Source organism: Rhinatrema bivittatum, chromosome 7, assembly GCF_901001135.1.
Source record: "Rhinatrema bivittatum chromosome 7, aRhiBiv1.1, whole genome shotgun sequence".
In the NCBI taxonomy this organism is placed as follows: domain Eukaryota; kingdom Metazoa; phylum Chordata; class Amphibia; order Gymnophiona; family Rhinatrematidae; genus Rhinatrema; species Rhinatrema bivittatum.
In genome coordinates, this window is record NC_042621.1 from 188,001,136 (window position 1) to 188,026,225 (window position 25,090).

General features: G+C 41.6%; 1 protein-coding gene across 1 annotated transcript in view; it reads left to right on the forward strand.

Annotated features, from left to right (window-relative positions):
- Positions 1 to 10,029: 10,029 nt before the first annotated feature.
- Positions 10,030 to 25,090, forward strand: part of GDF10 (growth differentiation factor 10) — a 39,112-nt gene continuing 24,051 nt past the window's right edge. Inside the window, exon 1 of the mRNA XM_029609650.1 lies at positions 10,030 to 10,396. Coding sequence (XP_029465510.1) covers positions 10,165 to 10,396 — 232 coding nt within the window. The 5' untranslated portion in view covers positions 10,030 to 10,164. The remainder of the gene's footprint in view (positions 10,397 to 25,090) is intronic.

Sequence of the window (25,090 nt, forward strand, 5' to 3'; positions counted from 1 at the left end):
ATATCCAGCATCAACTGCCAGAAAAGCATAAAATAAATTATTTCCTCACCTCGCTGTGCATTTGCCATTATCTGGAGAGGGATTTTCAGAATTTGCTTTTGAAATCACAACCCAATGTTCAATGTCAACCAAACTTGAACAGTCAAATGTAAATCTGACACTATAATATAATATTTTTACTTCCAAAAATATGGTTCATATGTGGCCCCCGACTCGGTCAGCTCATGGACACGGGAGCACTCGGGGAGGGCCATGGACTAGTAAGCCCCCAGAACCTCCTGAGGTTCCTGCACATGTCCGAAAAGCTCAGTCTTTTCAAGGCCCCTAGTGTTTTGTTCTCGCTGGGGCTCTTCTGCACACCAGTCAGTCACACAAAAATCCCCTCTTCAGTTCCGATATATTGTTCAAAATAAAATCTTTACTGCAAGCTGGTGGCAGGAAAAAGAACAAAGTCCAACAGGACACACTAATTGAACAGCAATGAAACATCCAATCATATCATAGTCACTTTTCACACTCCCTCCCAAACAGGTCAGCTCTTAGAGAAGGCATCCATCCACCCTAGACCTTCCCAGTACCTTTTGTGTGGCATAAACCTCTTTTCTTCTCTGTTCATTTCTTGTCTCTTAGCAAGCTTTGGCAGATTTTCTTGATCAGCCAGCACTCTGTGGATTTTCCAAGGCAGGTTACTCCTGAAACCTCCCAGTGCAGTCATCCCACAAACTCTAAGGAGTCCTTTTCACCTCAGAGCTCCTCAGACTCAGATTTTCTTCAGAACAATTCTTCTTGTGGAACTTTCCAGAACTCCCAGGATTTCTCCTCTCCTGGAACTCCTTCCTCTCACTAAGGCACAGCCAGAAGCTCCCTCAGATCCCCTCACTATTTATTGGATTGATTTATTGATTTGATTTAAATTCTGCCTTTCTAAGCAGGAACTCTTGCCCTCCAACCTTCCCTGTGGAGAGACAGGCCCACTGGCACCACTCTGTGAAGAGATGGCACCCAAGCAGAACTCTGAAATCCCTTCTCTTTCCTCCTCAGTACTCCCACTGCCTTGCATCATCACATGGGTGCAGGGAATTTATACATCCTCAAACCCCTACACAATAGGGCCTGGTCCCACCTCCTTAACACACTGATATAATTTGGGGCAAGATCTAGCAAGACCTCTAGCACATACTGAGGGCACTCAGACCAGCTGAAGCCACAGATGCATATTTGTTAGGGGCAGACTACTTTTAAGGAGCATAAAGGGACATATTTATTTATTTTAAAGCATTTATCACCTGCCTCTCCAAATGATCAAGGCAAGTTCCAATATTATAAATATACATAATCAGTTAAGACATACCTAAACATAAAATAAAATCACAACAATAACATAAATTCTAGGACAAGTCCTTTGTTTTGAACTAAAAATTGTATAAATGAGATATATGGCCAGATTATGAGATATATTTGCACTCATCTGCTGTTGACATGCCAATAGCAATACTGGTGGCATCACTACTCTCGGTGTAACGAAGTCTTTGGATCTGTGTGATATTCCTCTGATCTTCTGCTCTGCATGCCTAGTTAGAGTCCCAAAAACAAAAATCAATATGCCCTTCTCCTCCTGCCTCTTGCTAAATTTATTTATTTATTTATTTATTTATTTATTTATTTATTTATTTATTTATTTATTTTCTATACCGACATTCCTGTAAAATATACAAATCATATCGGTTTACAATCTGTATTTGGTCTCGATCCTAGGTCTCCCTTCTTTTTAACCCTATGCATTTACACTTTTTGGAGTACATCACCATAGTTGCTATTCAAAAACTATGTCCCTCCCAGCCAAGCCTACGTTTTTTTTGTCCATGCCATCTTCGTCCTTTACATATGTCAGTGTAATGTCTACATCAGACTCAGAGCAGTACAGTTGCAGCTCAGTTTATCCAGATTCACAATGAAGGAGAGACTAAGCAGATAGCTCTTCAGGAACTATATATATAAATGAGAATCAAAAGAGAGAACTTATTGTAGGGCCAATGTAATAAGGTGTTGTTTAAAAGCACATGATTTGGGAAGACACGTGATGTGATGAGATGGTAAGGACATGTTCCTTGCTGACTCCAGGGCCCCACTCCCATATCCACTCCAGGGTGCCAGCATGGTCATTGGCTTGGGCCTACAATGTTCAAGGGGCCTACTTTTGTTGGGCAAAATTTAAAAAAAAAAAAAAAGCTAAATATATCTATTTCTAACATGATTAAATAAAATTGTAATTGTAATTGAAGAATTTGCTAACAAAAAAGCTCGTAAAGCCTTCTTAAATAAATACAAATTATTTGGGAAATTTAGAAAATGATTTCTCTTATTAAGTATCTCACATCAGAACCTTACATAGGGGCCTACTTTTCTTAGCTGGCACGGGCCTAATTCCTGCTCTCTCTGGCCCTGCCCGTATCACTAAAAGTGTAACTAATTTGGACTTTTGAGAAATAGTAGGGCAAATCAGCAGATGGATAACAAGAGTGGGAACCGCATGAGGGATTGCTGATGTTGCAGTAAGCTCACATGGCTTCAAAAACATTGCAAAAAGAAAAAGGCAAGGAGAAACTGATGTCAGAGAAAATGGCAGACGCAGTGAGTAACCCGCCCTCCCCCATGACATCCGAGATGAACATAAGCAAGGTGGCAAGCTCGAGCGCTATCAATTGCGGGCCCTAAATACTGGAATGAAATGCCCACTGAGCTGAGATTACAGCAAGACAAGAAGAAATTTAGGAAAGATCTGAAAACATGGTTATTCCATCGAGCATTTGATGCGGAATAAATGGAAGTGTTCCCATGTAAGCAATTGGAATCTCTTTAAGGGCTTCACCTTTTATCTTATCTATCTTTACTTTTTAATTTGTTTTTAGCTTTATCTGTAATTTATAATTTTATATACTTTTGGGATTTTTATAATTCATATTTAGATGGTAATTTTAGAAGTTTTATTTCTATTATAAATAATTATTGTTTTTAGTGATTTTTATATTTATGAGAAACTGTAATTTTTTCCTTTCTCTTTATGTTAATTGATGTATAGAATGTGAACCATAGAGATGGACTTTTTGTCTAATCAACGGTATATAAAAACTGTTTAAATAAATAAAATAAATAAATAAACACAATGGGTGTTTAGAACTTGAAGATAAATTTTGTGAAAACAGATGCTAGATTTGATGAAACTTACGCTTTACTCACAGAATCTAGCAAAAATATGCAAGACATGGAATCCAAAGAAGTGGACAACCACATGGTAAAGCTGGAAATAGAGGTGACAGCACTGAGGTCCAGGGGTGGATTGGCCTATCGGGGGATCGGGCATCCCCCAGTGGGCTGGTCGCTCTGGTCACGTGGTCTGCCGAGCGTGGCCGCGACAGAGCCGCACTCGGCAGACCACGGGGTATGTCCTGGGCCGGCCTGGGCGGAAAGTCCCCGGGCCGATCTTTACCCGGAATCCGCCCCTGCTGAGGTCTCCTGCCGAGAAACAGTTGGAGAAAGTGGAAGACCTCGAAAACAGGTCCCAGAGAAGCAATTTAAGCTTTATTGGCTTCCCAGAGACTTAGCACATGTCTTGGAAACGTGACTCCCCTGGGCCCTCTCTCTATGGGAGCAGCATGGTAAAGTGAGAGTGGAAAGGGCACACTGCTGGGATTCCAAGCTGCACATAAAAATAAACATTGCCTGTCCTAGACAAATTTCTAAGTTATGCGCACAGACAGAAAATATACCAGGCATACAGAAGAAATCACGATATCGTCCACAATCCTAATATTTCAAGATTTCTCGGCAGGTGTGGCGGTGCAAAGAAAGGGAGTCTCCTCAGCCTGGGTGAAGCTAACCAAGCTGTAGACTGTATTCTTATTAATATATTCAGCCAAACTTCGTGTGACCCACGACAATAAAACAATGTTTTATATCAATTGGCTGAAACCACAGATGGGTTCGTTAAGAACCTGGGATCAGATGGCCTGCGGAGGCTGACGACAACCTGGGCATCGCAAGGATATATGATGGAGAGGAAGCAGCTGTGTTTATCGTTTGTGTGATATTTTGCTTGCTGGAGAAGAGGAGACGCAGCGTTTGCTGACAAAGCAAATTTGTTTGTTTGTGGATTTACAATTCTGAGCACAAAATGATGGGCAGAGTTAGAGTGGGTGCAAGCTGTGCCGCATGTCGAAAAGGCCACAAGCAGCCGTAAAGCACAGAGAGGGAAGCTAATCCCTCTCTGTGCTTTCTAAATGACTTTTGTACTATGCTTTCTGTCAAGTGAGGATTACACCCAATACTGACTTTACTGCTTTATGGCTGTTTTTTTTTTTCTTGGTCTCTCTCTCTCTCTCTTTCTCTCTCTTTATGCAGCATTATGCTTTTACTCTGGCTCGCATGGTTTGGCACGACGGGGATTGGGGTCCCTTCACAATAATAAAAGTAATATGAGAGATGTCAACTAGCACACATTAAATAGGTACATTAATTCTCTTAGCTAACCTACTGTGGAATTGGGTAGGGGGTAAGAGGGGAAGGAGGGTACAGCGAGGCTTGTAGGGTTTCTTTTTCTGCAAGTTGATTAGCTGGAATACATGCTAATTGTGGTACATTGTAACTGCAAGGGACACATAGTGGTGAGCAGAGTAAACCACCACTGTGTGCATCAGACTGTTCTTTTCGTACCTGCTGTATCTTTGCTGAAATCAAGATTTGAAACTGAAAGCACATAATTTTTTAACGCACCCACTAAATAATTTATCTCCCGATGCAAAAGCTAATAACATGCTAATGAATCAGGAATTTCAGAAAGCGCACTAACCCCAAAATGTACACAGAAGATATGCTTAACTTCCAAAATATATGATTTTCTGCATAGAACATATTTTGTGTGCACACAGTGTCTTCTGCACATTAAACATGATTTATACGTACAAAACATGGTTTAGGCACAGAAACATTGTTTTGCATGCATACATCAAGGTTAATGTTCACAAAACATGATGTAGGAGCATAAACCATGATTTATACTATAAAAGTTGTGCTCCTACAAATTGTGTGCCCAAAATATGAGTTAGGAGCATAAATTGTGTGCACAAAATACATCAAGATCTATAGTGAGACACAGTCCAATAAACTTATTTGGCTAACTTTGGAGGTATAATCAATACTACAGCCGCACTATTTGAATAAACTTAGGGGGTCATTTTCAAAAGTGATCACACACACGTGCGATCACTAAAAAGGGGCGGCGTCAAGACTGGAACAGGAACAGGAGGAATCGGGGCGGATGCCGCGAAGACATCGCGAACAGAGAAAACGTAAGAACCCTTTTCGCTGCCAATTTCGCGCCCAATAGCGCCACCTTTTATGATGGTGTGAAAGCAGGACCGCTATTGGGTGCTTTTGCAGGCCCGCCCCCCGCTTTGCCCCCCTGTACCGCGCGATTCAAAGAGCCCGGCGGTATTAGAGAATCCAGGCCTTAGTCAGCTAACTATAGCCAGATAACTTTGTGACTGGTCTGTGGCCCGACCAGACTTATCCGGCTAAATTATCCGGCTAACTTTGAATATCAGAATTAGCCAGCTAATTCAACTTCTCTCAGTTATGCCTCCGGCATGCCCCTAACTTAACCGCCGAGAATTTAGCTGGCTATCTTATCAGCTGACTAGAATTTAGCCAGATAAATGCCAAAATTTTCATTTAGCTGGTTAATTTCTCAGTTAGCCAGCCAAATGCTTTTGAGTATGAACCTCATCATGTTATGTATGCAAAAATGACAAGTACAGGGCCCCACAGCACTTACAAACTCCAAGTTCAGTCCCACAAACTAATACTAATCCCAGAAATGTTACACCACTGCTGACCAGAAGTTATATTTCTACCGTTAAGAAAACTTGAATAAAACAGCATATGCACCTCTCTGCACTTGGGATTAATAGCTAATGCCTGGATTAACATGGGATTTGCATGGACGGGCGCTAATCTGTGCACACATTTGTAATTAGGGAGGTGCACATATATTTGGTGTGTAAAACTCCTTGCTAAGCTGGAATTATAGGTGGTACGCACAAAAATGTATGCCAAACCGTGCTCTGACGTGTGCACAGCCTAGGCCACCTTATTACATCCGGGCCTGTGTTTGCTCGTTTAAACTACAAGCTGAATTATTTAACAAACAGTTTTGTCAGTATTGCAGCTTTAAATGTAAATCTCTTCATTGATATTCATAAATCCTGCCATCCTAATACACTATTCATATTTTCATTCATTTTTCTTTTGGTTTTTCTCTATTTGAAACGTCTAAAAAGCTTACTGTTCACTTTTACAAGCAACAATTATACCAGTTACAAAATGGAAGCTAAGACCTCCTAAAGCCAACACACAGTAAAGCTGCTAAGCATGTTACAAGCCTGCTGCCCACTCCTAACTCAGCACTCCTTTTGTGAGAGAGAAATGAATGGCGTAGCCCGTTGCAGGTAGCAACCAGAAGTTTGGGTCAAAGCCAGAACTCTCATATAATTTGTTTCAGCAATTTCCCTTGAGTTTTAATGTCCATTTCAAAGCCACTGACTTAACTGCTCAAAAGACATAAAACAGCAACAAGGAATCCACCACAGCACAAATGTAACGCTCTCTTGGTTCGGTTGAATTTTATTCCTTCCTTTTGCTAAAGTCACAAATAGGTAACAACAAATTTATAAAATCTCCCCCCCTACGGTGTGCAGAACTTACTGGCCAGTAACAATGAATTCTTTCAATAGGTCTCTGATGCTATAAGGAAACCTTTTTTCTTTTATATATACACAAACGTTTATTAATGGTGTTTAACACATTATTTATAGATTATGCCTGGGGGATATGAAGATTTTAACAGGAAACAGCATGAAACATTAGATCTGTTGTTTGTTATCTTGAATAGCAGCTTTAGATAGATGGGACCTAGATAGATTTTGCTCCAAGCTGCAGCTTGAGCTATTTAAAAAAAAAACCAAAAAAAAAAAACCTCTATACTTGTCAAGGCCTTTAATTAGCAGAAATTTCCATGCTAGGAATACAGTTCTGCATGAGCAGAGATTGCATAGCTCTTGCTTGTAGGTACCTTAGAGATGCCATTGATTGGCCATATTCAGAATTAAGGAATGATGTGACCCAATGTTAATTTGAATTCCTTCACCAAACACATTTTATTTCATCGTCTGAGTAGCATAAAAGAGTCAAAGTACTACAGCTTAAAGACTTTTGAATTCCTGCTGTTTGACAATAAAATAAGGCAAGAAATATTAGCTAACCCTGGTTGATTCTTTAATTCTTTACTAACAATGTCAAAGTATCAGTGTCCTACAGGTTTTAGTGCAGGTTAGAGACTGATACAAAGTGTTGGCCTGAATAGAAGATTGGAGTGAGCTAAAGGGGAGAGTGAGTTTAATGGGACACTGGACCAAATAGCCCAGCTTGCTGCTCCCTCCTGCTGGCTCTTCCTCCCTTTCACAGGACCCTGATTGTATAGAAACACTACAGACAAAAACAAAACTGACAAAAGGTTAGATCCCGCCCCAAATGGAGGTCATGAGCATGCTGCCATGAAAAAGCATCAAAAGATGGCCTTGATTATTTATAAGCAAAAGATTAATTAATTGGCATCTTTGATACTTTGCAATCATAAATTTTAACAAATTTGTATCAGCCAGTTATTCACCCAATAAAGATATATTTGTGGTGTACTGGATGATCCTATTTTAAGATAAATATGTATCGTATTTAATTTTATCTTCCACACGGTTTCCAGGTTTGTGGCTTAGAGAAAAAATTGTTAATTAAAATGTGATATACTACACCAGTCCCAAAAGTTCATAAGCATGCGGTGAGACTTTTCTGTAATTTATTTGTTTAATGTATTAAATTGTGTGGTGTACACGAACATGATCCTTTCTAACTTGTAAAAACTAAATATCTAAAAATTACAAATACGAATGTTTGACTCAATAGTTTTTCTTTTAATTTAATTTAGAGTTTAGGGGTTATGCTGGGCAAACATTGTTCAAATTTAAGCTCTTTTATCCCTGAACATGAATACAGATTAAAATATTTTATGATAACAGATAACAGGTGACGCTGCACTGACAGGCATATAGTCTCTGATTCAATTTATATATATTTATTTATTTGGACTTATTACCCACTTTTTTGAATAAGAAATTTGCCCAAGACAGGCTACATAATATTGCATGGCGGTTTTCAGTCTGCAGTGTTCTTCAAGCATATTGTGTTTGTCCTGCTTTTGAAAGGAGGATAATCATGTAAAACATGTATTTTTCATTATTTCATGAAACTGTGTAGCTGCATTGAAATGTACCCTAAAATCTTAAATTCCATCTTTTCTGGAAATACCAATCCCTGCTACCTGGGTTTTCATTTAGTAGTTAAAATGTAACCTAATTTGGGCTATTAGGAAATACGATTGTTTTATGGGAAGATCATGTAAGTCATTTCTACGGGGAGCCGACAGAGAAAATTAAAAGTGTTCTTCAGCACTTTGCATTCTTCGCATGTTAATGTAACCAGCCCCTTTTTTCTACCTCAAACAACCTCCAACTCTACATAAAACCACAGGATAATTCCTCACTTTAATTTATGGATCTAAGTAATGAAATGTCCCCAAACCATGATTTATTTCTAATTAATTTAGATTTTTAGCATTTTTATGAGACAATCCATAGAGATGCACATACTTATTGAAACTTATAATTTATGAAATTTATTAAGGAAAATTCTAAAAACAACTTTTTGATGGTGTGAATTTATTTTTTAATAGGGTTGGTACTTTGGATCTGTGACTATGGGTCTGATTTGCTAAACTTTTTTTCCCCATAGACAGAAAAACCCTCTATATGGAGTACTAATTCGTTGATTTATTTTTTCAGCTATGTGAAGTCACTTTTGAACAGTGTAAAGTGGCACTCATTTCAGGTACATTTCCTGAAAATCCTGAAAAAAAAAAAAAGGTTTATATATACCTACGTCATTGCACACTGAGGTGTCTGGTATTCCTCCTGTGGCAGGATGTCTGATATTTTCTGTCTCAGTGCATCTCTGTCAGTGACTTTCCACTTTCATGAGCATGTGAAGCTGAAGAAAGAGAGAAAGAAAAACTTCCACCACTGCACTGACGTAAGGGTATGTAAGATATTCAAAGGAACATAAAATCGTTTGTGATATGATTAGCACATTTATATGTAAATACACATAGTCTTGAATTAGCAATGACACGTTTATTCCCTTTTTTTTTCCTGCACCTTATGTAAACTAAAGCTCATAAAGTATTACTATACATATTGTATCACATTCCCTTACATTAAACATATTTTAGGACCTTTGTTTTCAATTATTTTATTTTTCATGGGAATTTCAATGTTGTAACAAAAATACATTAGTGGAAAAATGACTTTTTCACCGATTTGTCTTCTGTTTGTTATTTTTAAAAAGTCATTTTTCCACTGATGGTTTTTTTTTTTTTTTTTGTTAGAACACTGAAATTCCCAGGGGAAATAAAAACTGAAATCGAAGGTCTCTAAACATACTGTTGCTATGAATGCCAAACTCACTTTATAGAAAACAAAGCATTATTTCCAACATATTTCACAGAATGCTCCATATTGTATACTAGTTTTACAATACTCTTATCATTAGATTCTATTGACTGGGACATGACCCATTGCACTAAACGAGGCAGTGCATTCGTGTTATCTCCTCCCGGGTATTACTGGTCAATGCCCGCGGCGTCCCACAGCCCATCACAACCCCCGGCCCCAACCTCACCGCAGCCCCAATTCTCTTACTCTCAGCCCAAGACGGAGAGCAGAGGCTGCTCGCGCCCATTGGCTGAGGCCACAAGGCTGGAGGGCTGTGATTGGCGGAGGCGTCTGGGCGTCATCGGAGCAGCTTCTCAGACGAGCAACCTTCTTCTGGTGGCTCTGCTGGTGTGGCGGCCACAGACCCGGCGGAGCTGAGCTTGGGAGGAGCGCGCCAGTCCGGGCCCCGCCTCTCTCTCTCTCCGGTGTGCGCTCGCGGTTCCCGCGTGCAGACGGTGCCGGCTCTGCGGCGACGCCCCCCCCCCTGGTCCTCCGGTAGCGCTCCTCGATGGCTGTGGCCGCCTTGCCACCGCCTCAGCAGCTCCTGCTGCTCTGCCTGACGCTGCTCCGCGGCTGCAGCCCGACGCGCGATGCCGCGTCCAGCGCGGGGTCTCCGCCGGCCAGCGCCTCGGACCGGGACATCGTCTCCCTGCACATGCTGAAACTGTACGAGAAGTACAACCGGGGGGGCAGCCGGCCCCGGGACGGCAACACCGTGCGCAGCTTCCGAGCGCAGCCAGGTAGGAGAGGGGAGCTGCTGCGCTCTCCTTGCTGACATAGGGGCGCAGATGATTAATTATCCTGCATGTATCACTTGCATGCAGAGTAAACGTGTCGTGCACATGGCAGATTGTATGTATATAGGCAGTTGAGTACATTTGATAACTGTCACTAGTACATTGGGCAAAGGTGCGTGCTGTCACTGATGTGCATTGATCCTTGCGGACAAACTACTAGTGCATTAGTTCATTCATTCCGACTGTGCTGTTTCTCTGCATTACATGTGTAACATGGACTAAATTTAAGAAATACGGGTGCGAAAGCGGGAGCACTTTATGGTCTGTAATAGGCTTTCAGCACATTCATGTAAAACGTGGATTGAGTAGGATATGGGAAGAATGGCAGAAGCAGTTTACATAGCAACTGAAGGTTATTACAAGGATATCAAAATATATTGCGCACTGCAGAGAAATCTAAATTGACAGCAGCATGCTTGGTCTGTGTCTTGTACCAACCTTTTCATTAAGGACGTGTATGCCCCAGGCGGTGAGAGCACGCTTATTTCAAACGTTGCTTCAGTCCCTGTACAAAAAGTCAACACGTGGCTTGCTTTTGGGCGATGTTTCAAGTGATCTATGAAGGTCTTCTAATGAAACCGATTTCACCGAATCGGTTTTCCCTTTTCGCTCGAGTAGCCTTGCTACCTGCACGTGCAGGCGCGCGCCCGTCAAAAACTGAAGATTTTGTGTTAGAAAGAGCGCCATCTGCAGATTTCGTGGAGAACGTGTCTCCACCTTTCGGCCCAGTTTATTTCTGCTACTGGTTCTTCAAGCATCCATTGCAAAATGACACGGAAAGATGTTGCCTTCGCCATTGCAGTAACTTACACCCTTACTGTCTTTTACAAAGTACATTTTCTCACAGCGGCTGTACAAATTCAAGTTTACGCAATACACATCGATTAAGAGCTTGTTCTACTAAAGAGGTGAAACAACAAATACAGGGTTTGTTTTTTTTTTTGTGCTGTAAAGATACAAAACGAATGACTGTGGCACAACAGTGATGATGGGCAGAGCATCTTTATTTATTTATTTATTTATTTATTTGATTTACATGAATAAACATACCCTCACCTCCTCCACTAACAAGTCCTGATTGCTTCTAAGATGTCTATTAGTGTAGCTTGTTCCACTTGGAGTTAAAAATCCATACAAAGGACAACGTTTAAATAGCCCTCGTGCCGCAGAAGTAGGCAGCTACTTGTTACCACGTCTACCTGCAAGAAATTCTCAAAGAGAAACTTCCTGGATAGTTTAGCTTTGAAAGTGATCTGAGGTAAAGCAGGCATGCAAAAGCGCTCACATACAGTACTTGTCACTAGAAGGGGAGGAGGTAGAATATTGTTTTTGGAAATTCCTTATAGGGGTATTGCTTTCCTGCCCTGACCTAAACAAATCAGCTTTTGCACACCCAGCTGAAAGTCTGCATGCTTTGAAAGCCCACACCTTCTTTCTTTCTTTCTTTGGACCTGCCTGTTTTCTTCCTGCTCCTTTGGGGCATCCAATTCCATTGCATCCAGGGTTGAGGTCCAGCACCAGGAGTTTTCATTCACAACTACCATTATTTTATATCCCTTCCCAGCTTCCTTTGGTCCAGTCATTGCATCAGTAGCCCTCAGCGGGAGGGCCATGCACTAGAGCAGTGTTTCCCAATCTTCTCCTGGATGCACACCAGGCCAGTTGGATATTCAAGACTGCCACAATGAATATGCATGAGATAGATTTGCGTACCCTGGGTCTCCAATGTATGCAAATCTATCTCGTGTATATTCATTAAGGATATCCTGAAAACCTGACTAGTTAGGTGGGTGCCCCCCCCCCCCTCCCCCCACAAGAGGGTTGGGAAACACTGAGCTAGAACTCTTTCCAAAACATTGCAATAGTGGCCTTAAATCCAACCACTAGGTGGCGCCACGGCCTGTGTGTACTCGCTGGGTGAAGAAAGGCAAGTTCAGACAGGTTGGTATAGTCGGGTAAATCACTGTTTACCTTGTTAAATGGTTTTGAAAATTACACACACATTGGATATTGTATGCAGTTCTGGTGCCCTATCTAAAAAATAAAACATAGCAGAGCCAGAAAAAAATGCCAGAGAAAGGCAACAAAAATGATAAAGGGGTTGGAATGACTCATATGATGAGAGGCTACACAGGCTAGGGCTCTTCAACTTGGAAAAGAGACGGCTGAAATGGGACATGATAGAAGATTATAAAATCATGAGTGGGGTGGAATGGGTAAGTAAATGATGGTTATTTACCCTTTCAAATAACACATTCTGTGCTTAATAAAGCTATAGAATCTGTTGCCAGAGAATGTGACTAGCATAGCTGTATTTAAAAGAGGCTTGGACAAGTTTTTTCGTGAAAAAGTCCATAAACAATTATGAGCCAGATGGAAAGCCATCGCTATCCCTGGAAGTGAACAACAAGGAACTGGATTTACTCTTTTGGATCTGCTAGTTACTTCCTAATGACTTGGATTGTATACACAAGACTTGTGATTAACCAAGTACCCAATAAACATGAACACTGTTGGAGACAGGATGCTGGACTTGATGGACTTTTGGTCTGCCTCGGCATGACAATTCCTGTTAATATGAGAAGTTTGTAAATTCCAGAGGAGCAGAAAGGGGAAGATCCAGTTAAAATGTAGGAAAACATTTTTGCCAGAGCTACTGGCAAGTCAATTTAGAAAAGAGCCTTGAGACTGAAAGAGCATATAGAGTAACTTCCCATACACCAGCAAGAAATTTCTACCCAAAACCTATGGTGATTTGTAACTTGAGATACTCTCAGTTATTGGAAATCCTGAAAAAAACAAGTTGCATGCACCTGTACTGTGGGAAGGAAAGAACATTTTGATTGTCATGGGTCTCAGCACAGAAAAGGAAGAAGTTTCCGGTAATGTGAGAGCAACTAAATAATAGGAAAGCAAGGTTTCAATTTGTATTTATTTAATTTAAACTTAACTCATGCCTTTTTGGTAGTAGCTCAATAGGTTCAGGGACGGATTGCAGGAAAATATCAGCCTAGGGGATTTTTTTCAAAACTGGCCCATGGGGTATCTGACTCCCCCCATGCACCGTCCCTGCAGCACTCCAAGTCAACCCTGGAACCTGGCAGAAATATATATTTAAACACAGAAATAATGGCAGAAAAGGACCAAATGGTCCATCTAGTCTGCCCAGCAAGCTTATGGTAGCATATCTTATGCCATACAAATCTCCCTCATACTTATCAGTTTCCCAGACCAAGTCAGGGCCCTTGCTGGTTGATATTTGAGTCCAATTTTCCTTCACCTCTTGCCATTGAAGCAGAGAGCCGTGTTGGAATTGGATCAAAAGTTTCAGGTTTATTGGTTAAGGGTAGCAACAGCCACATCAGGAAGTTACCCCCATGCTTATATGTTTTCCCAGACCGAAAAATTCAATGTCCTAGTTGATTGCTGTTTGAGTCTAATTTCTCTGTTCCTTTTTTTTCCCCTGCCTTTGAAGCCAAGAGCATTGATGGAGTTCCTTCAACAATATGAAGGCTTATTGGTTAAGGGTAGTAACCACCATATCAGCAAGTTATCCCCATGTGCTCTTTTCTTCATTTCTGTCCACTAGCCTTTAGGGATCCACAGTGTTTATCCCATGCTCTTTTGGTTCTGAGTCTTCCTCCCTGGAGTTTCATTTCATGACCCCTAGTTCTACTGATTTCTTTCCAACAGAAAAGGTTTGTTGTTGATTGTGCATTATTAAAACCTTTCAGGTATGTGAAGGTCTGTATCATATCTCCCCTGTACCTCCTTTCCTCCAGGGTGTACATATTTAGGTCCTTCAACCTCTCCTCATAAGTCAATTGATGAAGTCCACCCACCCTTTTGGTCACTCTACTCTGGACCACTTCCATCCTGTCTCTATCCCTTTTGAGATTCGGTCTCCAGAACTGAACACAGTACTCCAGGTGAGGCCTCACCAAGGACCTGTACAAGGGGATTATCACCTCCTTCTTACTAGTAATTCATCGCTCTATGGAGCCCAGCATTCCTCTGGCTTTTGCTATCACCTTTTCACATTGCTTTGCCATCTTCAGATCGCTAGACACTATCACCCCAAGGTCCCTTTCATGCTCCGTGCACATCAGCCCTTTTCCCCAAGCACATATAGCTCTTTTGGATTACCACACCCCAGACGCATGACTCTGAACTTCTTGGCATTGAATTGCAGCTGCCATGTCTTCGACCACTGTTCAAGCGTCCGTAAATCACATCTCATTCTCTCTACCCCTTCCAGCATGTCCACTCTGTTGCAGATCTAAGTATCATCCACAAATAGTCAAACTTTACATTCTATCCCTTCCGCAATGTCGCTCACAAAGATATTGAACAGAACTGGTCCCAACACCAATCCTTGTGGCACTCCGCTTAGCACTGTTCTCTCTTCGGAGAAGGTTCCATTTACCATCACACGTTGTCTTCTCATTTTATTCACAAGCCTCCTATGTGGGACCAAATCAAAAGCTTTGCTGAAATCCAAGTAGATCATATCAAGCGTTCTTCCTCAATCCAGTTCTTTAGTCACCCAATCAAAAAAGGCAATCAGGTTTATCTGACGAGACTTTCCCTAGTGAATCCATGTTGCCTCGGGTCCAGCAATCCTCCCGACTATAGATAATTCACTATCCTTTCCTTTAGGAGAGTCTCCATTAATTTTCCCACCACCGAGGTGAGGCTAACTGGCCTGTAATTTCCAGTGTCCTCTCTGCTCCCACTCTTGTGGAATGGGACCACCGCTCTTCTCCAGTCACTCGGCACCACTCCCGTTTCCAGGGATCTATTGAACAGGTCATGCAGAGGACTCACCAGCACATCTCTGAGCTCCCTCAGTATCCTGGGATGTACCTCATCCGGCCCCATGGACTTGTCCACATTCAGTTTCCTAGCTCTTCCCCTACATTCTCTTCTGTAAATGGAGTTTCATCTACGGCCTTGTCAACTAGCAAAGGTCCTTCTCCAGGGTCTTCTTTAATGAACACAGAGCTGAAGAATTTATTTAATATTTCTGCCATTTCCTTGTCTGTCTCGGCACATTGCTCCTTGTCACCTTTCAATTTCACTATACCACAGGGCTTTCCTTCTTTCCCTTATGCATCTGACAAATGAATTGTCACCTCTCTTTATGTCCTGGGCAGTCTTTTCTTCCGCTTCACCTTTTGCTTTTCTGATTTCTTTCTTCATCTCCCTCATTTCTACCAGGTATTCTTCCCTGTGTTCCACTTTTTGGGATCCTTCATACTTCTCAAACGCTGATCTTTTTGCCTTTATTTTTGCAGCCATCTCCTTTGAAAACGAAATAGGTTTCTTTTTCCTTTAACTTTTGTTTACTTTTCTGACATATAGATTTGTAGCCTTTGTAATAGCTCCTTTTAATTTAGCCCACTGTTGTTCCACCTCTCCCATTTTCTCCCAGTCTTGTAGTTCATTCTCGAGTCAAAACATCTCCAAAATAAATTTCACATTTTTCCTAAATAACTATGAAGTGGAGCACACTCTAGACCAGAGGTGAACAAACAGAGATGCAATCCCACTTCCATCCATGCAAATCAGTCAAGTCTATTTATCTATCTATCCATCTATAGACATACATACATACATATGCACGCACACACTCAATCGCACAGAGTTTTAGATTGCAGAAACTTTATTGATACATACACATTGACACACACTTTCTCACAGACACACGCACAATCTCTGTCTGACACTAAGATACACCGAGAACAAGTATGTGTGTGTCTGTGTCAGAGAGAAAAACACCCACGCACACAGTCTCTCTCAGATACAGACAAAATATGTGTATGAGTGTGTTTCTCTCTCTCTTTCTCTCTGACATGCTGCTGTTGTGCTGCTGCTTAATTGCTCATACAGTGAGTGTCCCTATCCTAGCGCTGCCGCATCATGGTGTAAAGTTCTTGCATGCTGCCAGTCCCTTCCCGTTCTGCAACAGCTCTCTCCCTTGTCTGATCCCACCCTCCAGGAGACTTGCTGGTTTCATAGCCAGCTGCACCTCTCTGAGCTCAGTCCAGTCACCTCAGACAGAAGCCTCCCCAACAATGCCAGGCACTTTCTCCTGGTTCACCCTCCCTGTGCCTGTAGTTTGCCTCCACGTTTCTGCCCCACTCCCATTACTCCACTGCATTGCCGTTGACTGCACTACATGGTCTGCTGCTTTTATGGTTCCCTAGGCTCTGCTTTGCTTACCTATTCCAGGGGACCAGAAGTGATCCATGCTGTTCCCCGGGCAAGAGAAAATGAAGGATTCCTGGGTTGGCCGCTGGGTGAGCTTTGTACAAATAAAATCATCCTGGGAGCTCCATCCAGATGCCTGAATAATGGACACCTACCTATAGAGAAAGTCATTCATGTATCACAGAAACTTCACTATATATGGACAAATGGACTTCTGTTTAATTATTATCAATTTGGTAAACTTTAGCCAAGCCTGGTCCTGTCGATTTGTCCCTGCACCTCTCACCTCATGGGATTCACCTCATGGGATGCAACTGTACTCTAAACCCTGAAAGTGAGACACCATGATCTGGGCCATAAAAGGAACCCCCTCCAGGATTAAGAGTTAAGCATGGGATGTAAATTGCCTGCCGGAACAGCCCCGAAGAAATAAATATGTTTGTGTGCCCTTTAGATTAAAAACCCCACTAAGAGTTACATTCCTTTTCTAAAAAAAAAAAGCATAACTTAAAAAAATATACTTCACTTCTGAATACAATTAGCAATACAATATTCTTTTTGGTTAAGTATCAGCAAGGGGAGATGGTGTCTGACAAAACCATGGAAAGCTTTGCAGGGGTGCTCCAATCTCTCCAATTTTGGATTTTAGGTCGGGATTATTTATGGCATAAACTCAGCCCCTTATGCCACCACACAACAAGTGGTTGCTGCCTCCATCTCCCCACCCACCAGGCCTGGCTACCAAGAAACGGAAACGGGACAGATTCTGCCAGCAGCAGCCGCCGACGGGCTCCTGTCGGCACCTGGCAGTCTCAGGAGTCTGAGCCGAGAAGGGCTGCTCGGGAGGCAGGAAGGGAAGGGAGCTGGAGCCCGGGCGGGTGGGCCTGCGGCCTGTCTTAAAGAGTTTTGCACAGAAGCAGCGGCAGCCGCGGCGGCATGTCTCACCTCGCTCTTCAGCACTCCCTGGAGCTTGTGCAACATGTGCCAGCTTTGACTGCCAGCCTCTTGCGGCTGTTGCTGTCCTGCCAGCGCCACGAGGCTACAGCACTGGCTCCCTTGCTTCTCTCTGCCCTGCCTGCAGTTACCACTGCAACTGTGTGCTCCCTGAGCTCCTTGAGCGCTGCCACCTTTCTCCATCTCTGTGTACCTCTGCAGTGGCTCTGCCAAGCCTTTCTTTAGGCCACGGCGGACCCTCTTTTATTTTTTTTTTCCTTTGGCCCCGGGTGGGCCATCTGAGGCCAGAATACCACGTGACCAAAGTGACTGGCCCACCGGGCGATGCCTGATTCCCCCCCGATGGATCAGTCCGCCCCTGAGGTATTTATTTATTTATTTTAAAATATTTGTTACCCTCCCTTCCTACGTTCAGGGCGAGGTACAAAGTACATACATAATGTAAAATATCAGTGATACAATAAAAACATCATATAGTCACTTCATTAAAACATAGCAAAGACAAAGGCGTAGCATACAGGAATATCAAGGTGAAATAGTTATCAAGAATAGGCTCTTTGGCATAGAAATGATTTTAATGCCTTTTTGAATAATTTTGGGCTCTTTTAGTAATCTGATTTCAATTGGAAGGGAGTTTTAGAATAAGGGTCCTGCTATCCAGAAAGCTTGTTCTCTAGTTTCCTCCAAATGTGCTGTTTTAGGGGAAGAAATATCCAGTAGGTCCTGACTAGATGATTTTAATAATCTTGCTGGGTTATATATTTTTATTTAATTTTATATTTATTGAATTTTTCATATTATAAGATACATTCCACAATATTTAAAAAGAAAAGAGTTATATAACTAACATATTCTGTTATCTTAATCATAACAATCGTAGGAAAATGAGATATCTAGAGGAAAGAATAAAACAAAAGGAGCAGATAACACATCAAGAAATCTTACAAAGGGGGGCAACATTTATATTAAGATATCCGTGTCGATGTATTATTGTTAATCAGGATGCCAAATATGTTTTTGACCAACCAGAACAGTTAAGATCATATCTTGATAACCAGTCCTAAAATCTTCATTGAGCTGGTATTGTAGTAAATAGTTGAGGGTTTCTGACACAAATCTTGTATTTGTTTTCTTGATGTGGTATCTGCTCCTTTTGTTTTATATTTTTAAAACAGCAGTGATACATGGAGAGGTGATATTATAGAGGAGGTTGTAAATGGGGATTGCTAGTTTGTAGTGGATACGGAATGGGATAGGTAACTAATGAAGCGACTGTAATACCGGTGTTATATGATTATGGACGGGTGAACCAGTCAGTCTGACTGCTGAATTTTGAATAATTTGAAGGGCCCAAGTTGTGTAGACTGGAAGACCCAGGAATAGAGAATTACAATAGGCTATACTGGAAAAGAGAAGAGGCTGAAGGACAGTGTGAAAGTCGGCAGGGTATAACAGAGGTTTCAGGTGACATAGTAATCGAAATTTATAGAATCCATTGAGGATAAATGTGACTGTCAATAATCAAACCAAAACATTTGAGGATCCTGGAAGTCCTAAAAGGTTGTACTGATTCTGTTTCAAAAAGCAAAATAGAGGCTCGGTGATTCATATGTGCAGAAGGAGATAAACAGCAAATACCCAAGAGACAAATGATTTTTCTGTATCGTAACCTGGCTTAAGAGACTATGGGGCCAATAAACTTGTTAAGGCTTATTTTGTTTTCCCACTCTTTTAAATAATTTCATTTTTGTTATTATATTTGACTACTGCTAATGAAACGTAATTCTTGTTTTTCATTATTTATATTGTTTTTTAATTTTAAATTGTAGTTTTGATTCATGTTTAGGTATGTTTGTTCTTTGATGTATTTTTTGTTGTAAGAAATACTGTGTTGCAACATTGGCAATTCATGTGTGTAAACGTGTTTACTGTGCATGCTAAGGTCCGACGTTAATAATATGCAAATAAGCAAGACTGAAAGCACACAAATACAGATGGTATTGTGTTAATGAATCTGTGAAGCAGTTTGAGCTCATACTTTTTCACTGTGCTAATAGGTAATCAGCTATTTTGCATAGCTTTGAATCTCATTGCATTATTTTATATAATGTGCCATAGTGTTTGCGTTAGTGTACGTAAGCTAGCTTGCAGTACTTATAAACAATGCTGTTACAATACATAAACTAGCTTGCATGTACTAACAGCATTTCTAACACAATAATCAGTTGTGATAGTGTTAATGCATTTTAATGTATCGGCCAATAAGTGCTGATTTTGGATTTGCACAATTATAATTGCAAACAACAGTCTATATATGGATTGGGAGTTTATGCAAAGATCTTGATTGCTAGTGGATGAACTAGGATAATCTTTGAATATCTGAGAGTCTTAGAAAATTGACTATGAATTGGTTAATGTGTAGACTATTTAGTTGAGAATTTTGTGACTTCAGGCAGATTTGTTACTGTGAATTCTAACTGTGACAATTTACCATAAAACCTAAATAGAGTCTTCAAGTGCAATGTGAAACATTTTTCCAGAAATTCTCTCCAAATGGGCATGCGGAGACTGTAACACAGAAATCTATAATTCAGACACATACCGAGACATCATTTCACTTTAAATGTAAACCAATTAATTTTACCAGCGGCTTAGGACTTAAATACATGACAAAATATGGAGATGGGGCTATGAGAACTTTTGAAGAAATGGATATGGACTATGAGAGCACGGTTTTGCTGTATAAGAAGTTTGAGAACATGGGTACTGACTTAAAAATGGAAGGCAAATTTCAACACAATTCCATTCAAAAAAATTCTTATTTCTTTTTTTAAGCACAATAATACTTTTAAGGAAATTAATATGAACCATCATAACTCCTGTGTATATTCATTCTTCTAGTACTATGGGTAACCATTTAATCAACTGGTTCACTGTTCCTGTTTTTTAAGCATTTTGTAGTATAAATAAAATGGTGACTTTCCTTAAATCTTGCAACAGCCCAACATGATATCACTTTTCACTAATGCTGCATCAGGGGGCCCTTCTTACTGTTACTGGAAAACGCCGCTCCTAAATGTTTTCCGTTTGATACATCTGAGGCGCACAGATGGGACGTAATATCATCCCTATCACTGCCACCAGAACATTTTATTTTGAACAGCTAGATGTTAACCTTCTTAATGGGACCTAATGCTTAGCTTCAGCATTCTCACTTTGCGGCTGCCTTGTCAGAGAATGTCGTGATGGCAACCCAGTTAAATAGATGCATGAATAAGGATGCGGAACGTAGACAGGACGTACTTTCTAAACAGGGGATCCATTCCTGTTCGCTATCATGTTGGGCTGTAAAAGATTTAAGGAACGTCACCATTTGATTTATTTTACTTGCATGACAAAATGCTTAACAAATATGAATCGTGAACCACTTGTTTAATGGTGGCCAGTAGCACGGGAAGAATGAACATATCCAAATATACACAGGTGCTATGATGGTTCTTATTCATGTTCTTAAAAGATTATTTTGCTGCTAATGAGTATTCTTTAAAAAGGAAATACAAGGTTTTTGAATGCTATTGTTTTCACATTTGAGTCTTTTTGCATTCAGCTATTAAGACTTGTTATTTGTTGATTTAAAAACATGAGAGTCAGCCATTATAGAAGCTGGATATTTTACAAGTACAGGAAAAGGAGGCCTAGTAGGGGGAGGGTTGGAAGCCTAGAGTAGTGGGTACTTTTAGTGGGTAAGTGGATTATAGTGGGGGGGCTTGAATAAGGGGTGTATTAGTGGGTGGGGAGCCCGTAGAGAGGGAGTAGGTTATAGGGTGAGGGGGGTCCTGGGGGTCTCATGAGTGCGGGGGCCCTGCATTGGGGCTTTCTCCTGCAATAGCACCAGCCTAGATCTGGGTTTCCTGCCGCAACAGCACCTGCTCTGACAGACAGATGCAGCTGTCCTCAAATGTATTATATGTAGATATTATGCAGACATCTCATCTGTTCCTTCCAGGAGATACAGTTTTGTGCAAAACATTATGCAGCCCTCGTCAAATTGTACATTTTAATGAATCTCCACGTGAACAGAAGCTGACAACCTAATCAAGGTACAAAATAACTCGGACGTTATCCAGCTAAATCAAGATTTGGGCACTTAACTGGCTACATTTTAGCACTGATTATTATAACTCACTATATCTTGCGTACCTGCTACTCACATCTGACCTTCACAAGTTGTCCAGAACTCTGCAGTCAGGATCCTCACCAGCGTATGACAGCATGAACATATCTCTCCAGTCTTGCACTCCCTGGCTTCCAATGAGTTCAGGATCAAATATAAAGTCATCTTACTAATTTATAAACTCTTGCAGAATGATTCTTCAGTATGGCTGTATTCTACTCTCCCTCTTTACATTCCCACCAGTAAGAACCTCCTTAAGATTGCAAACCTTAAGCTGGTAAGACTTTATAGTACAAGAAACCGTACCTTTTCTGTGGCTGGCCCCTGCATCTGGAATGATATTCCAGACCAGCTAAGAGACATTTTGTCTTGGAAAGAATTTTTAAAAAGCCCTGAAGACATATTTTTTTCACATTAGTGTTTTCCTAAAAATTTGTAGAACCAGAGCCAGCTGATTTTCTCTATATTTGGTCTCATGTTTATTGGACTGTACTGTTGTATGTCTATAATTGATAAATTTAAAAAAAATGATGTAATTTTTATATTGTTAGCCATTTTGAGCTATTGTAGAGTGCGGGATACAAAATGTATAAAATAAATTTAAATTTAGCCGGTTAAGTTAGGGGCATTAGGGAGGTGCACCTGGGAGGAGTTGAGTTAGGCAGCTAACGGCCTAATTTTAAAAGGCCGCCGCTCGGAAGAGATGGCAAAGTAAAAATGGACCAGGTCAGGGGATGGGTGGGGCGGGGGGGTCTGGGCGAGCCTGAAGCACACGCCGGCAGCCGGCCGGCCCTCGCAACTTACTACTGCTCGGTAAGTTTGGAAACGAAAGAAAAAACAAAAAAAAAACATAGTTAGAGGTTGGGGAGGAGAAGGGAAAAGGCAGGCAGGGGGTAGGTAGGGGGTTTAAGAAGTTCCCTCCCAGTCCGCTCCTTCATTAGAGCAGACTGGGAGGGAACTGGGGAAAGCCCTAATGCGTCACCGCACACTTCTCGGAAATTCTCCCCCCAGCCTTGCACGCGCGGGTAGTGGATGTTATAACAGATTTTTTTTTAACACAGGCAGATGTCAAATCGTCTAATGCTTAGTACGATCTAATACTTATGTTTTACTATTTATTAGTGTGTCTGATTTTAGTTATTTTTAATAATACCTTGAGGAATAGTTTTATCTTAAATTTTAAACTCTTAGGGGTAGATTTTCAAACACGGCGCGTCCGTGTACTTTTGCTGGCGCATCAGGCGCCAGCAAAAGTACGCGGGATTTTAGTAGATACGCGCGTAGTCGCGCGTATCTACTAAAATCCTGGATCGGCGCGCACAAGGCTATCGATTACGTATAGCCGGCGCGCGCCGAGCCGCGCAGCCTACCCCCGTTCCCTCCAAGGCCGCTCCGAAATCGGAGCAGCCTTGGAGGGAATCCTCTAACGCCCTCCCCTCACCTTCCCCTCCCTTCCTCTACCTAACCCACCCCCCCTTACCTTTGTCGGGGGATTTACGCCTCCTGGAGGGAGACGTAAATCCCCGCGCGCCAGCGGGCCCCTAGCGCGCCGGGACGCGACCTGGGGGCGGGTATGGAGGGCGCGGCCACGCCCCCAGGCCCGCCCCCAAAACGCTGCCAACACGCTCCGAAAACGGCGCGGCACTCGGCCCCGCCCCCGACACGCCCCCCTCCGAAAACCTCGGGACTTACGCGAGTCCCGGGGCTCTGCGCGCACCGGTAGGCCTATGTAAAATAGGCCTACCGGCGCGCAGGGCCCTGCTCGCCTAAATCCGCCCGGTTTTGGGCGGATTTAGACGAGCAGGGCTCTTAAAATCCGCCCCTTAACTTTTAACAGCTAAACTTTATTATTGTGCTTTTAAACTTTTGGCTGTTATCTCATATTATTGAATGTATTTATTGTATTTCATTATTGTTTTAGACTGTAAACTGCTGTGAAGGCCGAGGCTGATGTGGTGGTATATAATAAACTATAAATACTTGCGTCGGCGCGCGCAGGTTATAAAATCGGCACGTCCATATGCGCGCGCCAGAAACCGCCCACGTGCCGGTTTAAAAATTCACCTTTAAGTTATCGGGCTAGCTCCCATATTCAGAGTAGGCTGGATAACTTAAGGCCTGATTTACTCGGCTTTTTCTCGTAGACACAGAATGGTGGAAAAAGGCTTAGTAAATCAGGCCCTCAGCCAGCTAAGTCTGAGAGCCGGTGCGCGCATGTTATAAAATTGGCACATCCATGGGTGCGCGCAGGCGTATGTTTTAAAATCTACCCCGAAGTGAATTAAACATCTCGTCTAAAACACAGAAATTGGAAAAAAAAAAAAAAAAGCTCTCAGTGAAAAACAGTACTTCACATGGCTGTACAATTGTACACAGATAGATGTGAAGCACAGATGATTCTTTGAGGTTATGTAGCTTCCATGACTGCACCTGTCCCTGAAAAACTGGAACCCTGTGCTAATGCATGGTGCGCAGAGTGGGCTGTACCAACCCTAACAATTCCCTTAATTCAAAATGCCCACAAAAAAAAAATCCTTCAATTTAGTACGACTGAAAGAACAATATTTTATAGCAAAAATCAGAAAGAAGGAACATCATGCATTCTGTGCTGCTGCAGCCAGATTTCCTTCAGCATGCTTCGAACACTCCCAGTTACAGGCATGTCACCTCAGGGTGATAACGTTATTGTTGCTGAACTTTGCACAGTCTACCCTGCTGTGAAGCATGTCCAGCCGTATAGAAGTTTGGCCTGTAGTGTAGAAGATGATGATGATGAAGTCTACAATGATTCCACCATTGTGTAAAAAAAAAAAAAAAAAAAATTAACGCGTGAAAACCAAAGCATCATCTGAGAACTTTCTAGCATCATATTCTGTTCTAAAACATTTGAATTACCTCATAGCAAATGACCTTCAGTTTTTCTTTGGCAACCTTTGCCTCAAGCAAGAGTGCAGCAATGTGTTTCTACTTAATTTTGAGCTATTTTAATTTTGAGACGGGTATATAGCATGCATGTCTGATTTTTTTTTTCTTTTTTTTACAGTGATAATTAAGAAACCTCTGAATCAATTGTAATATAACTATTATCCAAACTTTAATTTCTTGGTCTTGGCTTGGCTAAACTTTCTGCTTATACAGTTGACAATGCAAGTGCTAGCTATGGAAAGCACAACGGTGTTTATTAAAGAGCTGAGCAAGGGTCCATTGTTGCGGCCAACTCGTCTGGCTCTTGTTTTGCAGAATGCAACAAGGCACGCGGTGGGGGAAACTTTGAGATTATGCAGAAAAGATCGTGC